Source organism: Lytechinus pictus, chromosome 16 (genome assembly GCF_037042905.1).
Source record: "Lytechinus pictus isolate F3 Inbred chromosome 16, Lp3.0, whole genome shotgun sequence".
NCBI classification, from domain to species: Eukaryota; Metazoa; Echinodermata; class Echinoidea; order Temnopleuroida; family Toxopneustidae; genus Lytechinus; species Lytechinus pictus.
The window spans coordinates 20751811-20775438 of record NC_087260.1 but is presented as its reverse complement, the minus strand read 5'-3'; the positions used below and the strand labels follow the sequence as shown (position 1 = coordinate 20775438).

General features: G+C 37.1%; 1 protein-coding gene across 1 annotated transcript in view; it reads right to left on the bottom strand.

Moving 5' to 3' along the window:
• The window catches only part of LOC129278677 (rho guanine nucleotide exchange factor 7-like), a 43218-nt gene extending 42472 nt beyond the window's left edge, over positions 1-746 (bottom strand). The window contains exon 1 of the mRNA XM_064110948.1: positions 563-746. Coding sequence (XP_063967018.1) covers positions 563-746 — 184 coding nt within the window. The remainder of the gene's footprint in view (positions 1-562) is intronic.
• Between the last annotated feature and the right edge of the window lie 22882 nt (positions 747-23628).

Here is a 23628-nt window from a genome sequence, read left to right as displayed (position 1 = left end):
CCCCACCCATATCCCCCTTCTAACTTATTATTGAGGTGGGAAAGCAGACAATACATATTCAGCTGTACAAATGTCACAAAGGGTGATATTGCAGGGAATAATTTTCCTGGTATTGCATCGCAATTTGCTCCACATTTTTAAAAGACTGCTATGCATAAAGTCTTTTGTATAGCATATTTTTTACATAGGACTGTACATTACTTTTAGTTGAGAGCTTTTCTCTTTCATACAGGTATGACCAAAAATGCTATTCAAATTTGTAAAGCAAAATTATTCCCTGTATTGAATTTGTTTGTAAGGATGTGAATAGATGACATTTTACATTAATTGCCGCTTTAATATGTATGTAAATTTTATTCGCAAATATAGCCTACACAGCGAGATATGAGTGTTTATCAAAATCCAAATCCCCCCAAAAAAATTATTTTCATTCCAATGTCATCTTTATTTCCTTTTCGATTAAAGAAAATGAACTTAGAAAAACAGGATGGCACAATATCACTTCTAGAACAGAACAAAAACTCTTTTTATATATTATTTATCAAAACAAAGGCTGACTTACGTTTACTCATCGGTTTTCTATCAAACACGTACTCGAAGGAAGCGGCCCTGTCTCTTTGCTTGAACATGGTGCGTTTTGCACCGCAGCAGCACATGCACATAACGACCATCATACGCAGCCTCGAACTAGCAAAGGAACTCCAAGGGAGTACATCAGTACCATCTCCACTGAATATCCAAGCCATGGTCTGAATAGGAATACTCTGCCAACTAAAGCTGCATCATCAACAGCCACAGATGCTGAGAGACAACAGAGCCTGCGCTGGCCGATCGGCAGTTGGTGATGTAATTATTCCAGAATCGTTAACATTGCTGGGTAATTATTGTAGCGTGGTTGAAGAATTCACACCGACCAGCATCCGATCCCGGTCCCTGCGGAGGCTTCCGTGCTATGTCATCCAGCTTGATAATCCAGTGATGCTAATCATTGGTGCCTTAATGAACATGGTCCCATCAAAGTCTGATTAGTTTGAACTTGGGGGGCCAGCAAAGTTACAACTGCCACAGAATGCTGATGATGATAAAGTGCCCAAAGTTACATGCACACTTCTCAAGTGAGATTAACGCTTGGATTAATCCGCACCGAACAAGATATGCCCGACGCCCCGATGACAGTGCGCCAACAAGGCCTTCTAAATTTGGGGTGTGGGCGAGCCAAAATACTCCCAGGCATTTACAGAAGAAAAGAGAGAAAAATGACAGGAACTGGGAGTCCCCTCACCCGACGAGGTACGATTAGTCATGTCATGGAGTATCGCATCGTGCCTCTCTGCTGGATTTTGAACCCGACAGCCCTTAAAGGAACGTGGGCCGACGACATGACGTCAGTCAATTACCCGTCAGAGCACGAAGCGCCCTTTCATAGCGCTATCCCACCTGTTGTGTTATTATGACGCCTAATCTTGTGCAAGAGTAGATCAATTTCAAATTTGCCATTGAAGACAGGATGAGAAATTAACCATCTGCATGCCATACTATTGTATATTTCCTCTCATCCACATTTGATATAACAAAGATAGTATCACTTCATTCTAAACAAGAAGGTCAACAAATCTGATAATTGGACTAGATTTTTTTAAAGAAAACAATATATTTTTTCCTTTTTTAATTCATTGTGATCATAGCATGTATATTACATGTGCTTGTACTGCACAGAAGGAGGCTTTTATTGATATTACATGTACCACTAAAATCTTATATTTTTTTATAAATATGGGTGCATTTTATGAAGTGTCTTCAGAAATCATCACTGTCAAAGACAATCTTAGCCAATTAGACACAACGATTTCAGCAGCTTATGAAGAATGTCAGTTTAAGATCTCTGACAGATGGACATATTTTCTCATTTCCTGACGACTACAGACAAATACCTGTCACTGTACGGTAGTATCACATCTTTACAAGATAAAAAATCAAAAGAAAACTATATTTCATTTTATGTCAATGGAGGGGTGGCCAACCTACACTTTGGGTCCAAACATAATTTACAGAATTGTGTTTGGGAGTATCGTTTCAGGATGCAGTGTACACAATGTCATATTGAAAGCACATCATACAGGTTCAAATTAGAAAATCACAGCCCTTCAGTAAATCTAGGGCACTTCTCACCTCTCACTCTGAGTCACTACCTATTAATACATTATCTCCTTACACTTACATAATAAGATATTATCAACGACTTGAAGACTTGACCATAAGTGTATTTAAGGTCAGTACATGTATGTGTCAGAAATTAATCTATTTTCCATACTTCAATTATTTTTTTGTAGAGTAATTTTCTGAATTCTAATTGATGGGATGATTGACGGAGGTTTTCTTATTTTTTTTAGGGATGGCCTCTACTAGGAATGGTCATTGTTTACATACATGTATATTTAGAGAAATGACTAATATTTCAAGTACACACTTCAAAACATACATGTAGAAAGTTCTACACTAGTCATTAATTCCTATTTGCATTCAAGTTCAACTCTTCATTCCCTGGCATTTCCAGACAACTTGGAACCTTCCATCCAGTCATCTGGCTGAAATGTACATCGGAGAGTTCTGTGCTGGGTGGGGGCTCTGGACTCGCCCCCTACCTACAATTTTCTGATTGAGCTCCAAGGAAAACATCTCAAAGACATAGTACAAAATGTGCTTCAGAAATTCAAATTCTCATCCACTTTTGGTGGATTCCTTTAACAGTACTGTTTGAAAGTTTGCAAAGAGTTAGACCTACATGTAGAAAAAATACAGTAATGGGGATCACAAGACAACACATCCAGCTGAGAGATATGGATGCATTCACACAAAAGTGTATTAGGCTGGAAAAGGATATGTTATTCTAAACTCAGGAGAGTGAGGGGAAGGGTATAGATGCTGTGAGCAAGCTTGTATTGTGCATTTGTGCATATAAGTCTTTATGAACAGGGGACCTAGGTGAATAAGGGTGTGTTTATGCTTCCATTGTGAGGACAGAATCAGCGTTTTCAAACGTCGATTCAGAACGCTGATCATAAACGTTTTTCTGGGAGTGCTATTTATGCTTAACTTTTCAGAGGCAAAATCACGATCTCCAGCTGGCTTCGCATCGTAATTTTCGTTGAGCAGGAAAGCGAGGTCAAATTGGGCGCGCCTTGTTATTACGTGGAGGTAACATGCGACCATGGAGCAATACGACTGTATTTGCCCGCGGATTTTCATCTCACCGGAAGCATGTACCAAATGACGTCATTTAAACACGTTTACGATCGTGGTTCTGTTAATACTTCCCCACAAAGCCTGATTCTGGTCAATCGACGTTTACAAACGCACCTTTTTGAGAGTTTACGATCGGCGTTTTGAAACGTCGTTTAAATGAAAGTAAGCATGGACACAACCGTGTGCTCCTGCATGGACAGGAAACGATGTAATAACCCGAAGAGAACTTGGACATTCTCACAGACAATCATCTTGTGCGTTCACGCAACGCTCAGTGAGAAACATGAATTTTATGATCTTATTCGTATGCAATTAAAATCACGTTATGTGTGAACAGGGCAAGTCCACACCAGGTATAAACAAGAAAGGTGTGCTCCCCCACGGAAGCAAATTTTCTAACAGGAAACGATGCAATGACCCAAGGAAAACCCAGACATTTTACCTGGTTCTCACCGACCGATCATCCTGGGCGTTCACGCAACGCTCAGCGAGAAACATGAATGTTCCATTTCCCAGTGCAGAGCCACACATGATCAGTCATATCCCAAATGTTGGCAGCTCAGCAGGTGTGACACATAGGGAGAAACATGTAATTCAATCACCAGTCATGTGCAACGCAGGTGCATTGAACTGAAACAGGCAGCCCAAGGACAGGGAGAAAACCCCCACTCATGTAAAAAATTCATTTCTCATTTGGTTTCCTATGGAATTCAACCTTGAAACCATGACTCATACATGTACTTCAACTCTTCATTCCGTTGTAAAAAATGTGAATAATTTATCATTTCTTGTTATTGTTGTTTTTGTTGATGATGTCGTTGTTCATTAATGTAATGACTGCAAATGACTGCCTATTGGTTAATTATTTCATGTGAATATATAGGCCCTACATGTACAGTATATATACAGAGGGAAAAGTCTTGCAAAAATTTTTTCAGGAAGTGACACCTTCAAAAATTAATCATTACTATATTTTTAATCAGATATATCTTAAACTTCCACCTTCTTATTCCCCATAATTTTCCACTTTAAAAACTTGATATCAGGGTGGATCACATTTTACTATTCTTTTTCTTTAAACCTCATGTCACTCAATGACTCAAATTTTAAAAGCAATAAGCATATTCACACTTGCCTGGCTATGAAAAATAGTACCTGTAAATTCATATTATTCTGGAGAGCATTTTATGAAAGGATATGTCAAGATGTTTTATCCGACCAGTCCTATAGTAACAGAGCATCGCAGCCAATCACAATTGACAAAAAGTTGTCAGATCTGACTTTTCAAATAAAAATGATAATGACCCTCTCCCCAGGCATAAAAATAAATGATCTCTTGCATTCTCATTACTGAACCTGGGACCAGTTTCATAAATAATTAACTATTGTAAATTTGCCATTTTAACTTCAATGGAAACCTTAAAGGACAAGTTCACACCCAACAAAAAGTTGACTTGAATGCAAACAGAAAAATCTAACTAGCACGACACTGAAAATTTCATCAAAATCGGATGTAAAATAAATATGACATTCTAAAGTTGTACTTCATTTCTCAAAACAGTTTAATATACATGTATATAGGCCTACACAGCCTTGTTGTTAAAGGGGACTGATAGCGTAACCCATTCACTATTTTTTTTTATTCATCCACTTTCTTTTCATTCATTTCGCCCAATTAACACTTGGTCCAATTAGCAAATGGTATATACATTAGACTATAAAATGGCTATTGGACCAACTGGTTATTAGACAAAATGGCAGTTAGACCATGTGGATAGTGGACAAAACCGATGGTAGACCAAATGATAGTAGACAAATTGGTAGTTGGATGGATTGGCATTAGACCAATTGGAAATATAAACCTATGAAACAGGCCCTAGGTGAATTTTTTCATATTTTATGGGTGTGCAAAAAGGCTGTTATAAATAGAGAAGAATCTTCACTCTTTTTGTCTCCCTATAAAAATTCACATAATTTGCTTCCACACTGCAAATATCCTGAAGAAAATTTGGCTCTTTGTTGCAAGAGTTTATCATCCTTCTACAATGTACAAGTGTAAGTAGGGTCTATCTAATATCTGTTGGCTTATACGGGAGATGCAAAAAGTACTTTAAAATGACACGCAAACTTTGTGCCTCTGTATTTTTCCTACACAGGCAGGTATGAGCATGACAATTATGTGTACCTAAACATATCCCACCAGTATACTCTCTGAAATACAAGCCTCAGATACCCCCATGGTAATTTGATATGCCGTTATAATACCGACCACAATACTAAACTGATGATACATGTGTGCTTAATTAGAGATCCATGTTTCGGTTTCCATGTCTGTACAGCCCAGCAGACCAACTCATTAATCACACGTGCACAACACTTGCTTCTCATTTCTCTGGCACAGACCCTTGTCGGGGATAAAAAGTGCTTGAGCGTCTGGAGAGTTTTAAGACTACACAGAGTTTCAGAGATCTCCCTCCCTGGCCAGGGCCATGGTCTACTTCTGGGATACATGCAAGTTATGTGTCTCCTTGTCTTCTTGAGACACAGGATTGTCTTTTCGTCTTCATGAGACCTACATGTCTACACCTTCTGAATTACTTCATCAGCTGGTTGCAATTGTAAGCTTCCAAACAAATCCATGGTCACCATGAATTTCAACAGTGATTATAATAGAAACATACAGAAGAATACTTAAAGAGAAATTCCAGTAGTTGCAGTAAACACTGATTTCATGAGAAAGTCTGTAAAACCAGTCTTAATTGTCAGTATATCATCGAGGATCTAGATCTGGTACAGTTACATAAACTGAACTTTGTGAAATCTTGAAATCTACGCTGAAAAATGTTCAGACTGAACTTCCCCAACACAGATAAGCGCACGTGGGACAGTGTATAATTATTGCTTTGAGCGTCGGGCCCGACGCTCTACCCGAATCCTGTGCTTATTTGCTGATTTCTCAGCAATTACACAATTTCTTCCAGAATCCTTTGGCACATGCGTTTTATTTATACAAACAGACACTTAAGTGGTCATTTCATTGGATTCTGTACGAACTCATTTTGATATCCTTACCAAAACTAGCATTTACCTTTAAGTCCCTTTTAATATATGTCAAAGCAAATGCGATTGATCCTACAGTTAGTTCGTAGTCTTGATTGTGCTTAATGATCGATGTATGTGAGCGTAAAACTCTGTCCTAAAATCAGGTGTAAACCTCTGTGTTCTGGGGCCCCGAACTGAGACCCAGGACAACTGATACCAATTGCAAAAGGATCACTATGAATGGTAACTCGGCTTGGTGTTTACTAGTTACACTGCTCAACAGCCAATGAATATAACATTTTTTTAAGGCAGATATCAGCGTAAAAATCTGTCCTAAAATCAGGTGTAAACCTCTGTGTTCTGGGGCCCTGAACTGAGACCCAGAACAACTGTGACCAATTGCACAAGAATCACAATGAATGGTAACTCGGCTTGGCGATTACTAACTACACTGCTCAACAGCCAATGAATATAATTTTTTTTAAAGGCAGATATCAGCGTAAAAATCTGTCCTAAAATCAGGTGTAAACCTCTGTGTTCTGGGGCCCCGAACTGAGACCAATTGCACAAGAATCACAATGAATGGTAACTCGGCTTGGTGATTACTAGTTACACTGCTCAACAGCCAATGAATATCAATTTTTTCAAGGCAGATATCAGCGTAAAAATCTGTCCTAAAATCAGGTGTAAACCTCTGTGTTATGGGGCCCCGAACTGAGACCCAGGACAACTAATACCAATTGCACAAGAATCAAAATGAATGGTAACTCGGCTTGGTGATTACTACCGGGTAATTAACTGCTCAACAGCCAATGAATATCAATTTTTTTAAGGCAGATATCAGCGTAAAAATCTGTCCTAAAATCAGGTGTAAACCTCTGTGTTCTGGGGCCCTGAACTGAGACCCAGGACAACTGTGACCAATTGCACAAGAATCACTATGAATGGTAACTCGGCTTGGTGATTACTAACTACACTGCTCAACAGCCAATGAAAATCAATTTTCTTAAAGGATTTATCAGTCATGAATTGAAATGGTAGAATTAATGCAACTGGCCCCAGGTCTCTTAACCCTATAAGGACTGGGCTATTGTATGTATTGAGGACTGGGGGGACATGATGCCCCCCCCCCCCTTCTGATCTCGGCCGCCGTTCGCGCGATCGCGCCAAAATTTGGCATTTGATTCCCTCCCACATAAAGTACAAGATAGTATGAAAAATATTCTGAAAATAATTATTTTATTATGAATAAAATATGCAAATTTATTCATGAAAAACATTATTTGCATATTTAACACCCAATTTCACTTCAAATTTTCTTCTTTTTTGCAGATCTCATCTTTGTTTATTGAATTTAAAGGTTTCCACGAAGAAAAATGGCAAAAGCCAATTTTTTTCCTTATGTATTTCTTTGTTTTTAGAATTTCTTTTGTATTTCTCTGTTTTTCATCTTATTGTTTTTCATTCTTTTTTCAATGTAAATTATTACACACCATTTTAACAACTAAATTAAACTCTAAATTAATTAAGCAGACCAATTAGAACGAAAAATAATCACCCTTTTATGAATTTCATCTCCCATAGACTTTGTACACAAAGTATAAAAATGAGCCATTTTCGGCATGACATTGTCTCGTAAAAAGTCATGTGACGTCACGATCCTGTACCCATATGTCGCGAATTTGGTCCCAAAAGTTGCGTGAGACTTAAAAGAAAAAAGTCATAAAATTTTGCGACGCTATCTTTTTACGTTTCGGAAATATCGCACAAAGCGTCGACGGGGGGGGGGCCCATCATGGCCCCCCCCCCCAGTCCTTTTAGGGTTAAACAGACGGACCAACGTCCTGAAAGATGAAATTTCAAAATGCAAACTTAAAGGGAACAAAAAAGTAAGAAAGGAAATGGAAGATATGGGAAATATTAATGAATAAGCATTCAAAGAGCATAATCCATCTAGAAATGATCTATAACAGTTATCATTACCCCAGCTTTAGCTTGACAAAGCTGTCATTTCAAGCAAGCTGTGATTTTGAGCACTTTAGTGCAATCAAGGATTTCAACCTGCCAGGTACATGTACCCTTCCATCTTGCCTGGCCGGGTTGGGTGCAAGAAAAAGTGGATGAATTTCTTGCTAAAGGGAAGGAACCTCATGGTAGTACTCACTCTTTGGCTTTATTTCCCTGACGTAATTGCTTGGGAACCAACCGGACCTGCCGTTTAGCATCCCTTCCCACCATCCTCCCGGAACCTGCAGCGTGACCGTGATGATGTCACCCTTCTGGAAATTCAGCTCGTCGTCCTTCTTCCCATCAAAGTTAAAGCGGGCGCGGAACTGCTGGAGGGGCTCCGACCCCATGGTGATAAGACCCGGCGGCACCTCGGCCATCTTGGACTGCTTGCTCAACAAGCAAGGGAGCTGTGGGCCATAAAAGGAAAGACATATATGTTGCAAGTGTGAATGTATTGTTTATGCTTTTATGAAAAAATTAATTATACATGTATTAATAGTAGAGGTACAAGTAGAGGCCATAGTAGTAATAAATGTAGTACAAGAGGTAGTAGCAGCAGCAACAGCGGGAGCAACGGTGGCAGCAGCAGTAGTAGTAGCAGTGGCAGCAGCAGCAATATCAGCAGAAGTAACAGCAGAAGTAGTAGAAGTATAATGTAGTAGAAGCGGCACAAGCAAAAGTGGAAGTGGTAGTAATGGTGGCTGGTGGTAGTGATGTCGGCGATGGCGGCAGCAGCAGTAATACCAGTTGTAGTTAAAAGTAAAGGATGGGGAAGAGGAGGGAGGGACAAGAAAAGAGGTGAACGAGAGTGGGGAAAAGAAAGGAGGGGGAAGGAAGGGGAAAGTAGCAAGGGGGATGTAGGGAAGAGATTTGATAGAAGGGGAGGAGGTGTAAGGAGGAGAGGAGAAAAGGGGAGAGATGATAAGGTGAAAAAGAAGAGGTAGGTACGAGGATGGTTGGGAAGGGAATGGGAGGGGGAAGAGGAAGAGGAGGAAAGGAATAGACAGGAAAAGGACGAGAGTATTCAAAGAATGGTGAAAGGATAGAGGAAGAATTTACTTTTTTTCTTCAGAGATGCACGAGACATGTGTTGTCCAAGAGGAAAGACATTGAGCTTACCGATAATTGTACTGCTTAGGTTGTTTCTTGTGATGATATTTCTTTTATAATTATGAATAATGTTGGATTTTCAGTGTCTTCCTTTTCCTCTTCTGTGACTGTGATCGTGGAGCATCGTGAAAATTCTGCAGGGGTAGAATAAGAGAAAAATAACAGAGAAGGATTAATGTATTGTACATCAGTTATAACTTTAAGGAACGAAATTCATGTAAATTGATACTTATAAACCTGATAACATGAATTAAACTTGATTTTTAAGACATTCTCTCAAAACTATGAGGACTCAAATTTAACAGACAATTAAAAAAAACAATAATAATAATATTAATAATAATAATAATAACTATTCTGAGTGCAGAATGATATCAAGGAAGAGAGAGATAATGAATTACAGATCAAATAATGTTTCCTTATGTGTGGGTTCATGAACAGATTGTATAAGCTTACGGTAGACATATGATTTAAGATACTTTTTAAATGCTTCAAGCAATTCTGCTGATAAGATCCACAGTGGAAGAGCATTCCAGAAAGATGGAGCTAAAGACGCATAATCCTTTTCTCCTACTTTATAGAGTTAAAATTTGTTCTTTGCACAAGTCCTCATTCAATCAACATTGTAGCCTAATGGATAAACTAAACTTGTAGATTGAAATAGATTTTGAAACTAATGAAGATTCCATATGAAAACGATAAGAGGCTACTCAAGAAACAAGCAGAGAGTTGATTATTAAATAGCAAATGTAATAGCGCATAGTCCAACCAGGAACAATGAAGAAAGGCTCAATAAATCACAAGGAAGTGGCAATAAGATTTCTTCTCCTCTCGCTATGTACAGTGTACTGAACAAATTCCTATTTTTTAATCTCAAGTACCATGTTCAAATAATCATGAGTTTACAATAGAGTTACATGAAGATAAGATGAGTGATTGCTTATTAAATAGAAGTGCATGCACTCAAAACTAACAGGCAACATAAAAGTATAGTCCCTATTCATTGCTTTAAAATTGTTTTATAGTATTGTATTAGACAGGTAATATATCAATTCTTATAGACCGATACCGAAAGCGAAGAGCCTATTAAATAATACTGCCTGCAGTAGGCTGACATACAAGTCAATGATAATGGAGAGAGCATATTACTGTAAAAGCGGAACATTCAACAAAGGTTAACAGGCTTATAGCAAGTCCATCCAAAGCATCCATGGAAAAAATGTACATCAAGAAGTGGCACTTACAATGTACATGTAAGACAAAAATGTACATTATTTGAGAATTGGCAATTAAGTATGTACATGTACATGTAGGCCTATATGCAGTAAGTGTGCAAATGTAGGTTATTGTACAACGCCTACTTATCTTGTTGTACGCAAGCAAATGAGAGGCTGAATGTCAAACATTCGAAACCGTTGCACGAGTACCGTCCAAAATGTACCATTGCACGGGTCAGGAAAAGGTGATGTCAGTTTGTCACTATGAAAATTATTCAACGCATTGCATGCGCTTAGTAAATGCAGGTGCAATACGCGTTGGGCTGGCCGCGGGCTTACTGGCTGTAATGCGTATTGCAGCTGATCAGATGGGCATTTGTGGAAGAGCCGTAGTGTAGTGGTTCTGACTCACGCCTTGAAAACAGAGGGTCGCGTGTTCGAATCCCATCACGATCTAGCATCCTTTGGCAAGGCGTTAATCAACACTTTGCCACTCTCGACCCAGGTGCTATATGGTTACCCGGTAGGATGCGAAAGCCTTGTACATGTATGCCTAGCAATTGAGTCTTGAAACTCTTGTTGAAATGCCCCCCAGGGAGTGGAGAAGTGCATGCATTGTAGGCGGGCATGCAAGGATCCGTTGACCAGGGTAGGTTTTACTTTGGGCCATTACTGGAAAAGCGCTTTATAAAAATAGCTATTACTATTATTTGTAAGGATTTTCCTTTTGCTTTCAAATTAACGTAGGAAAAAAAAAAAATTATTGTTCATATTTTCGCTAATTTCCGAGGCGTTGTTCATGTACAGTGCAACACACAAATAGCGATTATTCTTATTTGTGCAATGAAAGAAAGAGACACACTATGCAACTCGGCTATTGCCTCTTTGAATAGAGCATCTTTCTTTCACCTCATGCAAACTCTCACAACCATTCCACTCATTGTTATTCGCTATTTGTATACTATAGGGGGGGGGGTGACTGTAAGTTTTTCTCTCCTTTTTTTTTGGGGGGGGGGGGGTAAACCGATGTATGTACTTGTAAATCTGTAGTCTATATCTTTGCTTATTTCCTTATCTCATTTAGTGTAGGGCCCCACTCACAAATATTCGGGATCCTATAAAAAACTTTCTTTATATCTTGTATTTTTGTTATCATCTGATCAATGACTTTTGTTTGCACACATATATGTTTGAGTATTAAACTTGAACTAAAAATTGAGGCTAACATCTGAATCACACCCAAAAAGTGAATTATAAAATAGATCTTTTATTTATCAAATGAAATGGCGGCACTTGCCACTTTACAAAATCATCAAAAAGTGCATCATACCTAGCATTCATATGTACATACAATGCTAAATATAGCTACTGTGCATACAGCTAAAGAGCCAGAGCTAGGAGCTTGAAGCTCCTAGGCCAGAGGAAATACATGAAGAGCAGGATCACTCACAAAACGATAGGAGGCCCTCTTGAGGCACAGACAAGAAAGGAATTCCAAGTCATGGATATTTACTCTCAGAGGTGGAAAGAAATACCCATGGCTCACATGTATCCTACATGAAGTACCATGGATATCTGATAGTGCCCATTCAAGCAATGTCATATCTAGAATGCAATAAAAATATAACAATTTCTAATCTTTCTTCCAAAAGGTGATACACCAAAGGTATGATAATCAAATATTTCAAATGAATTAAAGGTAAATTCCAGTTCTGGTAACGATCTCAAAATGACTTTTTACAGAATCTAATATAAATACCACCCAAGTGTCTGTTTGTATGAATAAAAAATATGTGCCAAAGGATTCTGGAAGAAATTGTGTAATTGCTGAGAAATAAGCAAAATAAGCGCGGATTCGGTCACTTCCGTCGGGTCTTTATTCCAGCAATAATAATACACTGTCCCACGTATGCCTATCTGTGTTGGCGATCTTCAGCGTCATCGTATTTCAGCTTAGATTTTATGATTTCACAAAGTTCAGTTTATGTAACTGTACCAGATCTAGATCTACGATGATATAGTCATACTTAACCTTGGTTTTACAGACTTTCTCAAGAAATTAGTGTTTTACTACATGTACTGTAATTTAGCTTTAAACTATCAATTTCCGGTGATATTTGCATCTATTGGAAATAATCCAGATAAAGTTTGAATTCTATCTAGTTTATATTGTACATTACTACATTTAAATAAATCTAATCAGTATCATTTTTTTTACCAATGAGATATCAATTACAGGACCTTTGGGAAACTCCATGACTGTAATATCTTGTTACACTTTATGGTCAAAGTTTTATAAAGGGGAATTCCACCAAACAAAAAGTTCGTTTGAATTCAAAAGAGAAAACTCAAGCAAATTCAATTCTGGTGCGGAGACCTGGGGTGTTTCACAAAGATTTTTAAAGCATGATTTAGAGTCACAATTAAATGCCTTTATGAAAATGCGTGCGGTATAAAAGCCATGACTGCATTGGCCAGAGCATGCCAAGAGGATGTGCAGCGTACATGTACCACTGCCTATTATCAATAAGATAGCGCATTACATATCAAGATAGTTACATGTACATGTACGCGCCGGCATTTAAGTGCGACCCCTTAGGGGGTGTTGCAAGAAATATTTGCAATCAATCGCAAATATTCTGTTGCAATTTTAAAGTCGATTGATCACTTTTACTTTTAGCAAATCAGATTACACTCCTTGTTTCATGAAGCAGATTAGCAATCAATCGCAAATTTGCAATTAATTGCGCGGCATATGCTTGATTTCGGGAACGAATATAGACTTGCAGTTGATCGCAAGTTTCTTGCAACGCCCCATAAGTCATACTTTAATCTTTGTGAAACACCCCCCCCCCCCAAAAAAAAAAAAAAACGATTTACAATATACAGTGTAAAATGAATTTAAACCATAAAAAATTGATAAGATGATATGTGTTTGAGATAGAGCAAAAGTTTTGGAAAATGTCCTATACAATGTAATTGTCTTTTAATACTAGCATGACTTTTAATATATCAAAAATTGTATGGTCACAAGAGTGATACGTTTCCTTGAATGAGGGTGAAGCCTTACGAGTACATGTATCTTTTAGCTTTTAAATCACCCAAATTGTGGTTTATGACTATTTCGATTCATTACCAGATTACATGAATGTGTATGCCCCTATTAGTCTGGAGGATATGAAATTAAAATGAGTTAAATTACAGGATAAATTTTGCAATTTTACATATTTCATAAATAATGTATTTTGATCAGGGGCCCGATCAAAATAAAAAATCCTCATGGGTTTTCTATTTGATATATGTAAAACCAATTCCAAAACCAAAAGCAAGTCTGGACTGGGCTGAAAATTTCTGGACCTTTGTCTGTACAGCTTCTTGATATCCTACATGTAGTTAGCGCACAACACTGGCATCGGTCCGACAGTCGAGACCAGCAAAAATTGCTGTCTGGCCAGTAATTTTTCAGAAATAGCCAAATTTACTGGCCGGACATGACCAGTAAAAAACATATCAAACTGATACAAATTATATTTTCTTCTCTTATGGCTCTCATGAAATATGGTGTGTGTGTGTACTGTTTTTTTTTTTGGGGGGGGGGGGTAACAATTAGCAATGAAAGACAGCAAAATAAACTCAAGTCCTTTTATATGTTTTTCTTCTTTGGGGACCAGTAAATTTAGGTTTGGACCAGTAAAAAATTGAAAAAATTGGTGTCTACTGGTCCGACATGAACAGGTTAGACCATTAGAAGTTAAGGGTTAGAGTGGAGCCCAAAAGATAAATGCTCAAAAAGCCCTATTAAAGGAAAAATGTCATTACCAAAAGAGGGACCTAGATACATGTACAGTATGTCCAATTTGAATATTCAAATTTTACAGAGAATTGGCCGTTCAAAAAGGGTTCAAAAAATGTAATGTCACCGTTCAAAAGATATCAAATGGCTAAGTTTTGTATGATGCTCAAGTATACTAAGTAACCTTTTATCAAAGCTATTAAAGGACAGAAAGAATAAATTCACTAAATACATAATCACATCTACAGTGAATTTTTTTTTAAAGAAGGAAAATCATATCTACATGAACACATACTATGAACTACAGCATCAGATATTACCTTAAACCTACATGCATATGTACGTATGTACATTCCCAGTGTGCACATAGATTTTCTCATTGGGGAAAAAATAGAACAAGATCATGTTCTATTTGTATTTTCTGTGACCCTACTATCACTGGGATGAAAGTCTAATGTATTTATCCAGCACAGCCCAATAATCCTCATGTTCATGTATGTATTCATGCTCATTTAATTCCAAAACATGTACATACACATATTAATCAGCCATTCCACATATTTATTGACACCCTGGCCTAGGTTTCAAGTTTCAACTTTAACCAATCAATGATACATGTATACTTGTGGCTACACTACAGGTGTACATGTATGTACAAATATTTTATGTAAATCTGATTTTTTACCAACTGTCACCTTCCAATGAACGAGTTTAATCACCATCCTACAGAGACATAAAATTTGCATAAATATTAAATAGTATGCCTTTTTTGGTACTTAAATAACACTAATAAAAATGTGTTCTGTGGTCTGTTAAATGTATGTGTATTCTGTTTTTTTATATAAAAAATACAGCCAGTTTACCAATCACTATGGCTTTTGCATTTATTCTATTAAACCAAGTTTCAGGCGTGTAGCCAGGGGGCAGTGGTCGCTTCCCCCAAAACGTAACAAAAAAATATTTTAAAAGGAGCGGAAAAAAGGAGAAAAGAAAAAGCGAAGAAAGGGGAGAACGGTACATGTATGTAGCTATTTGTTTTTCATCCTACGTCCTACATGGGCTACTTTTTTTTCACCTCATTATTTCGATGCTTGTTCCTCATTTAAAAGAGACAGGCATAAAATTTGTGCCATACATATAAATAAGAAGTGCAATATTATTGTTCATAATAATAATTAATAATAACAGAATATTTACCAAGGGTATTGCACTTCAGTTCCAAAAACTGATCTTCCAGCTGGCCCTGCTATATTACATGTATCCTGGCGCTCAAGCATTCAAGGAATTTCTAATACCTGGTACTCATTCACCTCACCTGGGTTGAGTGCAGCACTATGTGGGTAAATATCTTGCTAAAGGAGAACACGTCATGGCTAGGAATCAAACCCACGTCCCTCATATTGAAAGACGAGAGTCATAACCACTAGACCACGAAGCCCTCAATGAAATTGGATGTAGATGAAACTTCATATCCTATCGTTGCACATCCATTTATTGTCTTGTAATATTGTGCCCTTAATTTGAAATTTTGAAAGTCAATAAGTTTCTTATCATTCAAAATGAAGCACTGGATAATGAGTCCAAGAAATTATACATCATCTTTTTTTCAAATGTCCTTATTTTTTTCTAAAAATTTGATAAAACCTTTTAACTTCTCGCTTTGCAAGGTACGAGGATTATTTTCATTTCCTCCATCTTATTCCTATCTTCACAATTATTTTTGAAAACATTCCAAATTAAAAATTACAATAAAGTCAAATGAATTGGTGATGATAAAGGTACATGAGTTGAGAGATGTCTCCTTTAGATTTGAATTTGATGAAACACCACCCCCCCCCCCCCCCCCGTGCGCGTCGTGTTAGCTCGCTTCATGCGTACTTTAAGCCCCCTCCAAAATTAAATCCCGGCGACATGGTTGCCAAGGTCAACAATAGTTCAGATTGAAAACACCTGAAAATGTGTCATACAGGTAAAAAAAATACATCCCTGTTATAGTTTACTTTAAAAGAAGTAGATAGCATAATTTGTAGATCATAAAAAGCAAGGAACATCAGGACCTCACTCGTACAGGCAAAGGAGATTGCCAAGTGTAAACCCCTTCAGTATGAAAAAACACCATATATTTTTTAGATAAACATTTATGTAATCATGGGTTTGCATACCTGTTTTTCAAAATTGTGTTACTATACACAAGTCAATGGGAGAAAATCACTGTTTTGTATCGCATGTTCCAATAATAGAGCTTTCATGATTCCTTTTCTTTTAAGTTATAGGATGCAACTGACCATATACATGTATGTTCCTTTTGGATGATATTGGTCCCATTTTTTATGGTGATCATGATTCATGACAATGTTATCGTTGATGACGATTACAATGATGATGATGATGCGGACAATGATGAAGAAGTTAAAAAATCCTTAATATATTTCCTATAGATCACTGAAAAATAATTCAAATATCAAACAGAAAATTGAGCCAAAACAATTTTAAGCAATACATGTATCAACACATTCAATGTTACATTTTTCCATCAATCAGAATTTCCAAAGGAAATCAAGAATACAATTCTTCGCCATAAACGATATGATCTCCTCTCAACTACAGCTCATCCCAAAATAGTAAGCTCACAATGAAATCATAATAGACTTGTCATACCAGCTATCTATTATTAGAATGAGGGAGATATTTATACCACAAAAACTATGACAACACACAATAAGTCACTTCAGAAATGCTGAATCAATCATGATCATTCAATGATTTTCTCTGTGATTCATCACTCAGGACTTGGCTAGATGAAATTGTTGAGAGTCAGAACTTCAGAAGAATATCTCTTTATTTGTGTCCTCTCTCCTCTTCTCTTTTTCCCTGTATTTACATTATTTTCCTCCCTTCTCCTCTCTATGTAAGTCGAGTTTAATAATAAACAAGTGGAATGCCTCTGGCCGTCTCACCTGCATCACGCGATTCAATATAGCAGAAGTGCTGATTTTGAAAACTACTATAACTCGCACAAGATGTTCAGTGATACTTGGTTACTCTTATTTCCACGTTTTATGAACTAGACCAATACACTTATAGAGATATGATGGGAATTCAACAAATACCCCCTTACATGACCTTTGACCTTGATCATGTGACCTGAAACTCGCACAGGATGTTCAGTGATACTTGATTACTATTATGTCCAAGTTTTATAAACTAGACCAACACACTTTCAAATTTATGGCTGTAATTCAACAAATACCCCAATTTGGCCAAAGTTCATTGACCCTAAATGACCTTTGACCTTGATCATATGACCTGAAACTTGCACAGGATGTTCAGTAATACTTGATTACTATTATGTCCAAGTTTCATGAATCAGATCCATAAACTTTCAAAGTTATGATGGTAATTCAACAGATACCCCCAATTCGACCAAAGTTCATTGACCCTAAATGACCTTTGACCTTGGTCATGTGATGTGAAACTCATGCAGGATGTTCAGTGATACTTGATTAACCTTATGTATAAGTTTCATGAACTAGGTCCATATATTTTCTAAGTTATGATGACATTTCAAAAACTTAACCTTAGGTTAAGATTTTGATGTTGATTCCCCCAACATGGTCTAAGTTCATTGACCCTAAATGACCTTTGACCTTGGTCATGTGACATGAAACTCAGGCAGGATGTTCAGTAATACTTGATTAACCTTATGGCCAAGTTTCATGAACTAGGTCCATATACTTTCTAAGTTATGCTGTCATTTCAAAAACTTAACCTCAGGTTAAGATTTGGTGTTGACGCCGCCGCCGCCGTCGGAAAAGCGGCGCCTATAGTCTCACTCTGCTATGCAGGTGAGACAAAAAGGATGACACTGAAAACTTGCTTGAACAGTAGCTCTGTACAATGAGAACATAATGACAATTTTCAATAATTCCTTTTTTTTCATAACTCTAGTGTATCATGCAACTATGCAAATGTATGCATGCACGTTATGTGCGAATGAGATAGCCAATGATTGTAGTACATGTAGGTAGTGATTTTTTTTATTTCCGTTATCCAATTGCTAAAAGCATGAATGCTTGTAGGCAAGTGACCTGAGGACCAACAATCCTCTCCGAGGGACCTGGTAATGAGGATTTATCAATGCCTTACCAAAGGACACTAGCACACCAAGTGGGAATCGAACCCAGGTCACCGGAATCTGAAAACCCCGCTCTACCGAGTACCGACTGAGCTTTCGTGCCTCATGGTAAAATAAAACCTATGCATTTCATGATTTTCATCAATGTTTTTTTAAAAGAAAGCTTTTGAAAATTTTGACTGAATATACATGTACATGTATGTACGCATTATCAATTATAAATCTATTAAACCTTATTTCACATTAAATTTCAAATACATGTAGTGAATGGGGGCTATCATCCGTTCTCTCATTTCATACTGACCAGGATGTGCATGTAATCATTTTTTAACAATATACATGTACAGTGCGTCCCACAAAAAAGGAAACCCATTTCAGAGATAGATTTCACAAACATGTGTTTACTATGAATTTGATACTTATGGTAAGAATGGAATCACATATTCAATTTGAGACAAACAGCATAGAAATATCATTCATGCATGGCATATTAAAAACAATGAGTATTGAGGCAATGTGTCTATACATATATATATATTTGCCACTCTCCACACAGGTGTAGAGAATGGGTACCTGGTCAGAAAATTGAATGCTTGAATGCCAACATGTACTGTAGGCGGGGCCCAGCTCAAGCGGGGTAATCATAAAGCAGGTCCCGCTGATAGAACAATTCTTGGAACTGAAATGTTTTCCCTGGATGAATATTTTACAATTTTAGTGCAGGGACCGTCTCACTTCCCTGGTTAGTGTTACACACTTTATTGTACATGTATGTAGATCAAAATTCAAAGTAAATGCCATTCCCTTGGATGCACTCTTGACTGACCTTTATACATGTACATCTCTCATTGACCTTGGCCTTTTTTGTGTGTCTTTTTCCCCCAATTTCACTGTAATATGCCCTATGGGATAGAATAATGGCCTTGCCCAAGAAGCTTCAAACACATAAATTGCCCTACACTACACTACAGTATAAATGTTGTTCAAGTCTAAGGCCTACTGACTTCTCATTTGCTTGTTAAACTTTTCTTTGATACCTTTGCTCTTTTTATTCTGTACAAATATGGATGGAGTACTTTAATATGGACCCTGCCCAAAGGGGGTCTACATATGTACATGTATACTTGAAGTAAGTGTACAGTACACTATGATGCAATGTAGGCTTCATGTACCTTATTAATATTATAAAGATGTTACTTCCTCATACATGCAGTATATTGAGAAATTGTACGTGTATGTTTGCTTTGAAAAATAGTTAATTTAATTTTGATTTAAATATAAATTACCCGATACTCTGATAAATTACATACCTGGACTCTGGGGAGTTCATATAACAGAAGAGAGAAACAAAACCGACAAAGTTTTTATGAAAGTACTGAAGTCAGTCATGGATCATTATAAAGTCAAGAGATCATTCACAATTTATGGACAGTAGAAACTAAGTTTTCAAAGTGTATATTGGCTCTCTATGAAAGGCTCAAATGAAATACCGGTATAACTTTCAGAATTATTATAGGATTTCCTATACTGTACATCAATTCCAACTGTATTTCATGGTAATTAAAATAGGACAAACAACCTTTTGCCACCATCATTTTATAATTAACCCTATAAGTATAAATTTGATTTCATCATAGGATGGCACACATGTGATGTGTGTCTGAAACAATGAATGTCTGCAATACTCTACACATACATGTAGACTGTATTGTATGTTGACTTTGCTTGAAAATCAAAGGACAAGTCCACCCCAACAAAAAGTTTATTTGAATAAGAGAGAAATATCCAACAAGCATAACACTAAAAATTTCATCAAAATCTGATGTAAAATAAGAAGGTTATAACTTTTTAAAGTTTCGCTTAATTTCACAAAACAGTTATATTCACATCCTGGTCGCTATGCAAATGTGGGAACTGATGACATCATCCACTCACTATTTCTTTTGTATTTTATTAAATGAAATATTTTAATTTTCTCCCCATTGTCAAGAGAAAAAGTTTTATTTCTCCCTGAACATGTGGAATTATCATTGTTTAATACTATATGGTTGACGGAGGGCATGCCGTGGAGCCAGACCAAGTCTCAGCGGAGCATACACGTATCCCTGACAGAAATAGACCTAATTATTGGTCAACTTATAAAGGAATTATTTCTTCAAGGTTTAAGGTTCAAGATATCATGAAAATATATACGAAAACACGTGTGAAGTCTACCTGTTTTAAACATTGAGAATAGACATTTGTGAAGAGACTGGATAATTATTTTTTTGTTTGTTTTATTTTAATGAAAAAAACTTGGAATAATTATTGATCGTAGGGAATTGAGATATTGGGGATACACCTCTATCTGGACTGGAGATCAACATGTAAGTTATAATTTTTTTTGTTTGTCAAATTTCTTGGGACCAAAACCTTCATTTTTTTTGTATTGCTTGTCAAATTTACATCAGCACCCCCTGTAAAAAACATTTTAGTTCCAAGGAAGGAACCTGAGTTAGATCTAGGCTTCTCTTGTTTATTCGATTTTATTTTTTGTAAACTAACGTTAAAAGTATCACAATTTAATATCGATTAGCCCCACATTCCGCAGTTCATGATTTTTGTCACGTCCATGGGCTCCATCACAAAGCAAAGTGGCAGAGCTTCCTGGGTTTTAATTTGTATGGGTAGGGTCTATAACCTGTAAACACTTTGGTTCACCATCTGCAAAAAGAAATAAATTATAAGAATGCTCATAATCACTCAATTTTGAAAGTGGGGGATAATTGTGAAATAAGAAGGGTAAATATATCCCAACGCACAGAGAGGCTTCGAGAACTCAGCTTGATGCACTTTTGTGTACGATCGATGCTTACATGCATGATGGTGGTCCCCAAGTCTGCGCACCTAACAATTTGATTTAAGATCCAGTAACATGAATTTCTTTTTATTTCACAAAATCTTTCAGATAATAATGTTCCTTATATAATTGATTATGAGTAAGTGTACCAAATATCTCAAATTTTCTAAAAAGAAATATAGGATTTTCTTGGAAAAACCTCGGGCACTCGTTTTCAGATTGAAAAAAAAAATGGTACCCCATGTCTGCGCACCCATTCACTTTGCACACGATTCAGGGATTTTGATGAGAAAGGATGCATTTTGAGGCCGTCACATGGAATGCCCAAAATTAATTATTTTTCCACCATTTTGAGTCGGGTTTTTTAATGAATATCTGTCTATGTATTGCATGTGTGAAATTGGTGTTCCTTGCGTATCTTCTTATACTAGAATCGCGCAGACTTGGGGGAACTAGCCATACAGTGCGCACTGCATGATATGGCTGTACGTAGAGTCGTAGACGTAGTAAATGTATTGAATGTTTCGAATATGCAACTTAAAATTAACCCATCATTACTTCACCGTTCCTGAGGTACGTAATTCATAACGCTTTAAAAATGCAGCAATTTCAGGAGAAAAGGGATTTGTGGATACTTTCATCTCGAAAAGATTTGGGTAAATTTTTGTTGTTGTTGCAAAATTGAAGGTTGAAGAGTGCTGCGCTGATTATTGCTGGTGGCGTTTGCGCAGACTATTTGACGAAAATCGTATATGCCTAAACTAAATCAGATTGTTGGATTCTTCCCTGGCGCTGCCCTGCATCTGCAACACTCGGGCCGGCCGACAGTCGTCCCCTTTCTTCTCCAGAATGCAGAACTGCCCTCTTCCCACACCCTAGGCCCATCAAGTAAAACATCAAAAATCGTGAAGAACTACCCTCTTCCCATCTCAAATAAAACATCAAAATCATGAAGTTCATGAACTCATAATCAACTTTTTTTATTGGCGATGAATTCATGTTCAAACTGTGTGTTAGTGTTAGTACATGATGTAGGAAACAATTGATAAAGTTAACACAACTCTCAGTCTCACACTCATTCAGAGACTCACTCAGCTCAGTCAGTCACTTAATGTTACAATCACATACTTTTATTTTTAGCTCACAAAAAAGTAACACCTAACGTTAGAATTTATTTTTAAAATGAAATAAAAACTACAGTATTCACCTGTCTATACTTGGTCCATCTAAGATAAACGATTTTGTCATTGAGTGGTCTTTCATTCTTGAAGTGCCTGCCAATTTCTAATCAATCTTTCCTATCTTCTTCCGGAAGTAAAAACACACAATAATTCCATTACAAAATGGCCGCAATCGGACCGTTCGTGAAATAAATCTGTCCGGTTCCAATGGTAAATTTGGTGATTCCCGGTATCTAATCACAATTCTATTTGAATTTTCCAATGCCAAAAATTGTTAGGTATTTGATATTACAATATCATGCTTGGTAAATGTGGAGAAATGGTAGAAAATCATCGCGAACCGGTAGTTGGATACGCTGGTCGTCAATATTGCGCTAGCACACCTTCCATGTATGAAGTCAAATTGTGTACAATTTCCCCATTGAAAGAATGTGCTAGCGTCTTTTGAGAAAGCGACAACACTAAAAATGGATACCAATCTGGGCACGGTATAAGCTGTGATTGGATTCTCTTGGAACTTTTGTTTTTCAATTTCCCCTTCCCTCTTCAATCCATAAAGAACAACAACAACAAAATTGCAAACTGTTGGCCTACTATGAACGTTCCCTTTTCTTAATTGGAATCAGTATGATTTACTGCTGAAGATCTATGCAGGGGAGGGGACGAGGGGTGGGTCTAGGGTCCAAGGGGCGGGGCCCCAGACCCCTTTTTTGACTTGTCAATTCCTTGAGGAGTGGGAGTTGCTTGTGTGTTGGTCAGGGTTGGGCTCAATTACAATGTAATTGATCAATTACGCAATTAATTACATTTTGGAGTAATTGAAATTTTAATTGACAAAATATAAAAAGTAACTGGTAATTGTAATTGAAAAAAAATGTAATTTAATTGAAAAGTAATTGTAATTGAACATTTCTACAATCACGTAACTGTAATTGTAATTGTAATTGAAGAAATTAATTGAGCCCAACCCTGATGGTGGTGACCTTTGACTTTTGGTTTTACTCTTTTTTTTATAAATCTTTTAAGTTCTGGGCAACATGCTTCCAAAAAAGGTAAAC